The sequence below is a fragment of the Bactrocera dorsalis genome, chromosome 2 (genome assembly GCF_023373825.1).
Source record: "Bactrocera dorsalis isolate Fly_Bdor chromosome 2, ASM2337382v1, whole genome shotgun sequence".
NCBI classification, from domain to species: domain Eukaryota; kingdom Metazoa; phylum Arthropoda; class Insecta; order Diptera; family Tephritidae; genus Bactrocera; species Bactrocera dorsalis.
In genome coordinates, this window is record NC_064304.1 from 67,476,640 (window position 1) to 67,486,502 (window position 9,863).

General features: G+C 35.6%; 2 protein-coding genes and 1 pseudogene across 2 annotated transcripts; 1 reads left to right on the forward strand and 2 right to left on the reverse strand.

Moving 5' to 3' along the window:
- The first annotated feature begins 206 nt into the window (after positions 1-206).
- LOC125776905 (small nucleolar RNA U3) lies at positions 207-336 on the forward strand (annotated as a pseudogene).
- A 7,499-nt stretch (positions 337-7,835) lies between these two features.
- On the reverse strand, positions 7,836-8,615 carry LOC125776141 (tigger transposable element-derived protein 1-like). Its single transcript, XM_049447023.1, has one exon. It carries the CDS (start codon positions 8,613-8,615, stop codon positions 7,836-7,838), a length of 780 nt encoding a protein of 259 aa, XP_049302980.1.
- Positions 8,616-8,726: 111 nt separating this feature from the next.
- Positions 8,727-9,338, reverse strand: LOC125776142 (tigger transposable element-derived protein 1-like). Its single transcript, XM_049447024.1, has one exon. It carries the CDS (start codon positions 9,336-9,338, stop codon positions 8,727-8,729), a length of 612 nt encoding a protein of 203 aa, XP_049302981.1.
- Between the last annotated feature and the right edge of the window lie 525 nt (positions 9,339-9,863).

Sequence of the window (9,863 nt, forward strand, 5' to 3'; positions counted from 1 at the left end):
ATGTTCCATGCTTATGCTGTTGTTGTTTTTGTAGAACAATGTTTCAATTTTTGGTTGGTGACATATTCGCATGTGTGCGCATATGTATGTTTGTATGCTTGTGCATTATTGAAGTTATACTTCTTTTTCTTTCGTTTGTCTTTCATTTCTGCGAATTCTCAACTATTTTACGTATGTTTTGGTTGAAATACTCTGCGTTGGCCTTTCAGAATCACACAGAATCATTTCTGTGGTTTTTGAAACTGACCCACGAGGACGAGGTATATGGTTTTATCTGGGAGCGTGAGATTTAAGAAAATCGCTCGCTTACAAGGGATAAAATGACTTCTGAGTGGCGATTTTAATGAATAAATTCACAGAATCATTTCTGTGCTTTTGGAAATCAATACTAATAAATATTTTTTTCTTACTAATAGAAAATAAATTTATCACAGCAATATACATAAACATATACATAATATTGCTGTGATAAATTTAATTTCTATTAGTAAGCAAAAAATTAAAAATAAATTTATTAAGACTATACTTCTCAGGGCATCACAGCAATGTTATGTATATGTATATACATATTATGCAAATGTATTGCTGTGATAAATTTATTGCGAAAGCAAATGTTCTACAAAGTATGTATATTTCTATACTTAAACAAAATTATTAGAACCATCGTATGTTTCTTGCATTCATAACCAAAATATACTTAAGTCAGCGCAACCTAATTGTCAATGGTGGTATTGGTGGTAAGCGCTTGGAAGGTCAAGATGCTAACACAGGTCCCAGGTTCGAATCCCGACAGAATAAATTTTTAATTTTTTGCTTTTAACATCGTATACTATACAAATTAATATTTTTCTTACTAATAGAAATTAAATTTATCACAGCAATATTATGTATACATATGTATATACATATTATGTATATGTATATTGCTGTGATAAATTTATTGCGAAAGCAAATGTTCTACAAAGTATGTATATTTCTATACTTAAACAAAATTATTAGAACCATCGTATGTTTCTTGCATTCGTAACCAAAATATACTTAAGTCAGCGCAACCTAATTGTCAATGGTGGTGTTGGTGGTAAGCGCTTGGAAGGTCAAGATGCTAACACAGGTCCCAGATTCGAATCCCGACAGAATAAATTTTTAATTTTTTGCTTTTAACATCGTATACTATAAAAATAAATATTTTTCTTTATTTTAATTTCTATTAGTAAGAAAAATATTTATTTGTATAGTATACGATGTTAAAAGGCATACATCTTCTATCCTATCTTGTGTATCTGCACATGCTCATATGAGTGTATGTATACGCATGTGCACGCATTGACTTGCATGTTCATACATTCATATATACTTATATGTACATATATTTGCATACATTGCCGAACAAATAAATCACAAGCATACAAACATACATATGCGTACACATATGAATATGTCACCAACAAAAAATTGATCTTCACAAGTCAATCCGGCAGCCAAATTGGCGAAGAACAAAAGAGAGATGATTACGCTGCATATTCTCTTCCGCAACGAAGAGACGGAACTACTTTCTGAGTCAAAATTCATTCATTTAGACTTTGCTTTATTCTTCATTTTATGTGCATAATAAATTTATAAAATGTGAATTTAAGTTTTCTAGTTTTCTTTCATACAAAATGATATGCATTTCTGAATATCACTAAGAAGTATAACTTCATCCGCGCGTAGGGACTCCACGCACCTTTTTTTCTTCTACCTTTGTAGAAGTTTCTGGCCCAACCAATTCGAACTCGTCCACATTAATTCCATCCGCTTCCATTGTATGTAAAGGGTGATTTTTTAAGAGCTTGATAACTTTTTTTAAAAAAAAAACGAATAAAATTTGCTCTCATCGGTTCTTTATTTGAAACGTTAGATTGGTTCATGACATTTACTTTTTGAAGATAATTTCATTTAAATGTTGACCGCGGCTGCGTCTTAGGTGGTCCATTCGGAAAGTCCAATTTTGGGCAACTTTTTCGAGCATTTCGGCCGGAATAGCCCGAATTTCTTCGGAAATGTTGTCTTCCAAAGCTGGAATAGTTGCTGGCTTATTTCTGTAGACTTTAGACTTGACGTAGCCCCACAAAAAATAGTCTAAAGGCGTTAAATCGCATGATCTTGGTGGCCAACTTACGGGTCCATTTCTTGAGATGAATTGTTGTCCGAAGTTTTCCCTCAAAATGGCCATAGAATCGCGAGCTGTGTGGCATGTAGCGCCATCTTGTTGAAACCACATGTCAACCAAGTTCAGTTCTTCCATTTTTGGCAACAAAAAGTTTGTTAGCATCGAACGATAGCGATCGCCATTCACCGTAACGTTGCGTCCAACAGCATCTTTGAAAAAATACGGTCCAATGATTCCACCAGCGTACAAACCACACCAAACAGTGCATTTTTCGGGATGCATGGGCAGTTCTTGAACGGCTTCTGGTTGCTCTTCACCCCAACTGAGTGCGAAACTTGGTCACAATCGCATTAATTGTTTGCTCACTTGGTCGATTATGTAGACCATAAATCGGACGTAAAGCGCGAAACACATTTCGAACCGAACACTGATTTTGGTAATAAAATTCAATGATTTGCAAGCGTTGCTCGTTAGTAAGTCTATTCATGATGAAATGTCAAAGCATACTGAGCATCTTTCTCTTTGACACCATGTCTGAAATCCCACGTGATCTGTCAAATACTAATGCATGAAAATCCTAACCTCAAAAAAATCACCCGTTATGTATGTATGTTTGTAACTTTTTTAAGTGGTACTGAAACGTTGAATATTTGAGCGACACCGTAGGAAGGCGATAGTAAGTTTAAGCAGCTCACCAAAAAGATGCGCTTAGAAGTATGCAACATCTATATAAAACTAGTTTTAGTGACATTTAAATAGCATACTGATTTAGGCGTCGACTGTTCATAAGATTCAAGGTTGTACAGTAGAACATGCAGTAATTTATCTGGGCTCTCGACTGTTTGCTGCTGGACAAGCTTATGTAGCACTTAGTCGTTGTAGATCTTTGGACTGTATTCGAATTGAAGAACTGGACTGTTCAAATTTGACAGGTATGTAACAGTGAAGCTTTAGAAGAAATGATTCGATTAAGAAGTAATAATTCGTAAAGTCGTCAATAGAATTTGGTCGCAAATAATGTAAAAATTAGTCAATGAAAGGTTACGAGTAGATATTAAATACGGCCTAAGTATCGATTTACTTAACCAATACTACATGTCATAGTTCATATTTTAACAAGTTTTGGGGTTTCTCACATCAAACTAAAAAATTAAAAATAAATATAGTTTAAAAAAACTAAAAAACACGCTTTTAAAGCATATCAAACTAAAAAGTGAAAAATAATTCTTTGTATAAACTAACAATAATAATGAAGGAAAAATTCCTGTATTATTGTGAGAAAAGCGTGGGGTGTTTTGTGACATATTTTTCATATATCGAGCATGCCACGCTTTTCTCACAATAATGCAGGAATTTTTCCTTCATTATTATTGTTAGTTTATACAAAGAATTATTTTCACTTTTTAGTTTGATATGCTTTAAAAGCGTGTTTTTTAGTTTTTTTAAACTATATTTATTAATTGCTGAATTCTCAATTCTCCGAATTTAACCATCTTGAATTTGGATTATTTGACAATCCCACTTCTGACACCAATTGTTACGATTTTACTGCTTGCTAGTTTACTTTGCTAGGTTCGTATCTCTGGATTGACGAATAAAACCAAAAACTGTTTAGTTAAATGGGGGCGAAAAAAAGATGCTTTTGGTTTTTGGACACCATTTGACTTTATTTAATTTAAAACAAAAACTTTACATTTACAAATAAAAATGTAAAATTAATCAAAAATGTAAATCGTACGATTAGCCGACGAAATAGTACTCGGTGAGATCATTTGATCGTTTGTATTTTGTTGAACGTAGCCCGTAGGATTGATGTCGCACCAAGTAAATAAAACGAAAGATGGTGTCGACGCGGCACAGTATGGAATGCGGGATGGATGTTGCAACCGGACGGTGTATCAAACGAATGCAATGCTCGAACTGTATGTGACGAAAGAATTGTGTCGAATGTGTCTCTATCCTGCTGTCCATCCTTTTTGTTTAGTGGGTACAGGTGTGGTGAGTTGTTTTGGTGTTGTGTGGTGATGTGTGTTCGCCTTTAAGGTGCGCCAGTTTTTCCCGGGTAGGATGGGGGAGGATTAACCCATTTAAACACTGTTTAATTCAATTCAACAACTCTTTATTTTACAACTCGTCTACACTATAACAGTTTACTCTTAGCACTGATTGATTATTTTGGCGCTGCCACGGCTTATATAGCCACGCACTTCTCGCTGATGCCGACGTGTCCTTCTAGAATATTCCTTCTGGAAATTACCAGAACATAATGCTATACGGCGCCAGACGCAAGCAGACAGCCGCGGCACCAGACTCAGCAATTGTTTAAGTAGACAAGCAGACAGTGCGGCGCCAGATGTCTATTGTTTCGACAAGCAGACAGCCGCGGCGCCAGATGTCTACAACAAGACAAATGCTATCCATATACCTACAGCTATTGTTCATAATAAGGGATGCATATAGCAATACAAATACAACTTAATACTACTTTTATAACAATATTATATAGACGATTTGGAGGCTTACATTACTAACTATATTCAATAACAAGTAGTCGAAAAATTAAAGAATAGCCAATATTTTGCTTTGCAGTTCGATGAATCTACAGATGTTTCCGACTGTGCACAGTTTGTAGTATTTGTGCGCTTTGAAGCAGATGACAGTATTACGGAAGAAATCTTATTTTGCAAAGCACTTCCTGCAAACACTACTGGCCAATGTTTGTACGATATGTTTTTAGAAAGCACTTGCGACTACGATATTGATTGGAAAAATGTATTACTAACGGGTGATTTTTTTGAGGTTAGGATTTTCATGCATTAGTATTTGACAGATCACGTGGGATTTCAGACATGGTGTCAAAGAGAAAGATGCTCAGTATGCTTTGACATTTCATCATGAATAGACTTACTAACGAGCAACGCTTGCAAATCATTGAATTTTATTACCAAAATCAGTGTTCGGTTCGAAATGTGTTTCGCGCGCGTGTTTTGTTCAGCGATGAGGCTCATTTCTGGTTGAATGGCTACGTAAATAAGCAAAATTGCCGCATTTGGGGTGAAGAGCAACCAGAAGCCGTTCAAGAACTGCCCATGCATCCCGAAAAATGCACTGTTTGGTGTGGTTTGTACGCTGGTGGAATCATTGGACCGTATTTTTTCAAAGATGCTGTTGGACGCAACGTTACGGTGAATGGCGATCGCTATCGTTCGATGCTAACAAACTTTTTGTTGCCAAAAATGGAAGAACTGAACTTGGTTGACATGTGGTTTCAACAAGATGGCGCTACATGCCACACAGCTCGCGATTCTATGGCCATTTTGAGGGAAAACTTCGGACAACAATTCATCTCAAGAAATGGACCCGTAAGTTGGCCACCAAGATCATGCGATTTAACGTCTTTAGACTATTTTTTGTGGGGCTACGTCAAGTCTAAAGTCTACAGAAATAAGCCAGCAACTATTCCAGCTTTGGAAGACAACATTTCCGAAGAAATTCGGGCTATTCCGGCCGAAATGCTCGAAAAAGTTGCCCAAAATTGGACTTTCCGAATGGACCACCTAAGACGCAGCCGCGGTCAACATTTAAATGAAATTATCTTCAAAAAGTAAATGTCATGAACCAATCTAACGTTTCAAATAAAGAACCGATGAGATTTTGCATTTTATGCGTTTTTTTTTTTAAAAAGTTATCAAGCTCTTAAAAAATCACCCTTTATTTGAAACGATGGCGCTAAAGCTATGACTGGCAAAAATAGCAGACGCATTGCAAAATTAAAATCGATAATACCAAACATATCCTGGACACACTGTTTTCTTCATCGACAAGCTCTAGCTACTAAGGTAGTACCTTCTGATTTAAATGACGTGCTCAAGGAGGTAATAAAAATTGTGAATTCTATCAAAGGTAAAGCTTTGCAAACCCGGCTATTCAGAATCGTTTGTGAAGATATGGGCTCGCTTCATCAAAATCTCCTTTCTCACACAGAGGTCAGGTGGCTATCCAAAGGAAAGGTATTGACAAGAGTTCTGGAACTGAGAGCTGAATTGTTAATATTCTTACAAGATGCAAAATCAGAATATGCTTACCGTTTTCCTGACCCTATTTGGGTCTTGAAATTAGCATTTTTGAACAAGAACCTTCAAGGAAGAGAAGAAAATATTTTAACAGTTAAAGATAAAGTAAAAGCATTTCACGCAAAACTTTGTTTGTGGTCGACCTCTCTGCAAAACAAAATGTTTGAGTCTTTTCCGTGTATTCAGAAGATTGTTGAAGATAATGCATCAGATCAAAGTTTTGCAGTATTGGCTCATATTCCTTGCATGATACAAAGCTTGCATAATTTACAAGAGAAACTTTTGACATACTTTCCAGACTTGCACTCTGAGGCTCTGTAGTCACTTCATACTTGTGTGAACTGACATTTTCTTCAATGGTAGACATTAAAACTAAAAAGAGAAATAGACCGCAATTAGAAAATGATTTAATTATTAATGTTTCAAACATAACACCACAATTTGATAAACTAATGAAAAATAAACAAGCACATCTTTCTTATTGAAATTGTGTTTTTGTTGTGTAAGAACCTCGACTTTTTCTTTCAGCTGGCGACCCCCCGAGTAAGGCTTCGCGACCCCCTTAGGTGTCACGACCCACAGATTGAAAAACAGTGCATTAAAGTATGTGCTCTGCTCTTCTCCGAGTTTTGTTAGGTAAAAAACTACAGTTGAAGCGAGAACAAAAAGGGAATTGCTGTGCTCTGCGGCGTAGCGGAAGCAAAATATTAGGAGCGGTAGTAGAGCAGAACTAATGAAAGATTTATTTGCTACCGCTCCTCATGTGTTTGTTGTTTTTTTCTTTTTTTGCTATTTTCTGTCTTAATATTTGAATTAATTGAAAAATTCAACCAAAAAAATGTTATGCAAATTATTTTGGCACTTGTAGCGTCAAGTGACTTTATAAATCTAAAATCAAATATTTTAAGAAATAAATTAATAAAGTGAATTAGACAATAATTGAATAAATTGTGTGTAAAATGTTTTTTATATTATGTAAAATATTTACCATTTTTATATTATTACAAATGTATTACAATACCCAATTACTATGAATTTTCGAGATTAATTTTAACTACATATACTTTCCCCTTTTTTATATACATACTTACCCCTAGTTGAAGATGTTAGGTTAAGTTTTAGGCTAAACCATGAAATTCTGGTAATAAAGAATTCTATTGTACTAAAACCATTGTCGCGAACGTACGTTTTCTTAACCGGCATCTTTTAAATTCGCTTATACACAGCCACGTTATCAGTAATTCGCGCAACCCAATTAATTTTTTCGTTCAGAAACAAAATCAGTTTAACCCATATACTAAATTTTTTACTTTTTTCATTCTATTTTTTAATTACTAAAATTTTCAAATGATTCTTACATGAATTTTGAACCAATGCTTATGATTTCAAATACAGTAATACCCCGGACTTACGCGATAGGTGGGTCCGAGCGGTTGCCGTGTAAGTCGAATTCGCGTAAGTCGGGGTTCAACGTTGCATATAAATACATATAAAGTTTGTTTAATCGGGACCAGAGTTTAAAGAAAACAATAATTTAGAAGAAAAATGATTAATAAAGTGTAGGATAATAAAAAAATATTACATTGTTATGAATAAAGTAAGCTAAACCGAAGTTATTTTGATGTCGAAGGCTTCATATATTCTAACAGTGTTGCCTGACGAGTTAAATTTTTCTTCTTTTCACGTAAAATTTCCTCGTAGCATACCAGTAATTTTTTTATCCCTCGTTTTGTAGTAGAAATGCGTTCTTCATTAGAATAAATTTTTTCTAAAATTTGTAACCCCTTTTCAATTGAATTGAGCCCTTCTGTTAAGTTTGCAATTGTCATTTGATTTACCGATTCAACTGGGTCTAGCGAATCAGTTTGGTCAATATCTTGCTCATACTTACGCATTTCTATAACCTCGTCAATTGTTAGCTCTTGATTGTGTGAATCTAGCAATTCTTGAACGTCATCATTATCGACCTCTAAATTTAATTGCTTGGCGATATCGACCACTTCTTCTATTATGCTATCGATTTGTTCAGGATCTGAAATGGTTTCTCCTTGGGTTTCAGAGGTGAAAAAAAATGGACACAGTTTTTTCCAGACACCATTGAGAGTTTTTTGTGAAACCTCATTCCAAGATTGTCCAATAATTCTTGCAGCATCTAAAACATTGAATTGCTTCCAAAAGTCTTTAACAGAAAGCTCATTGTTTTGTCTCATAGCTTCATGTAGATGTGCAAATGACCGCCTTGTGTAGTAAGCTTTAAATGTTTTAATGACTCCCTGGTCCATTGGTTGAAGCAAGCTGGTAGTGTTTGGTGGCAAAAATACAACTTCCACACGTGGATCGAAATTAATTAGAGTTGCGGGAGGATGACCTGGCGCATTGTCAATTAGTAGCATCACTTTAAATGGGATTTCTTTTAATCGGCAGTAACGTTCGACTTCAGGAATAAAATGATGGCCAAACCAGTCTTCAAAAAGAGAAGCTGTCACCCAAGCTTTTGCATTAGACTACCAAATGACAGGCAAACCAGCTTTAGATTTATTTTTTGAGGCTCTTGGATTTTCTGAGCGATAAACTAAGAGAGGTTTTAATTTACAATCTCCAGCTGCATTCGCACCAACCATCACTGTTAATCGATCCTTGGCGGCTTTAAAACCTGGAAAAGTTTTCTCTTCACGCGCAATAAAAGTTCTTTTAGGCATTTTCTTCCAAAAAAGACCTGTTTCATCTACGTTGAAAATAGTTTGACTAGTGTAGCCACCTTCATCTATCATTGTTTTGAGTTTTTCTGGATAGAGAGATGCAGTTTCTTTATCAGCGCTTGCCGCTTCTCCACTCTCTGCGATGCTATGCCAATTACAACGACTCTTAAATCGGCTGAACCAGCCGTTACTAGCTTTAAACACTTCATTTTCAGCCGCCTCCCCAGCTTCTTTTTTTAGTTTTTCAAAAATCTGCTTTGCTTGAAAGCACACTGTATTTTGATCAACAGGACAATTTTTCACTCTTACTTGATTATCACACCATGACTGTAGCAATGTTTCCATCTGTGCGATAATACCGTGACGCTTACGGATGATACTTGAATTCAAAGATTGAGAGTCTTTCACAGCGGTCATAATTTTTTCTTTACCTTTTACAACCGTTCGGACTGTTGATTCCGGTAGGTCAAATTTCTTTGCCAATTCACAAATTTTAATTTTTGCTTCAAAGTCTTTAATTATATTCAGTTTACACTCCAAAGACAGTGTTTTTCTTTTCTTGTTAGGCTCAAATGACTCATTTTTCGTTCTTTTAGACGACATAATTAGAAATTATAAGTAAAACGCACTGCGCACTTAAAACAATTTCACGCGGAACACGTTTAAACCTGTCGCAAATTGAACACTGAGTGGGCGGAGCGAGACAGCCGATGCGCGCGGCAATCAAAATGAAAAACCGCGTATCTTCGAATTCGCGTAAAACGGGGTAGCGTAAGTCGGGGTATTACTGTATAATTTTTGTATTTATTAGTTGTATTGAACTTTAACATAAAGAGATAAAAAGTATCCTATGTCCTTACCCTGCTTCTAAGCTACCTCCCCACCAATTTTCAGCCAAATCGGTTCCGCCGTTCCTGAGTTATAAGTGGTGTAACTAATTTG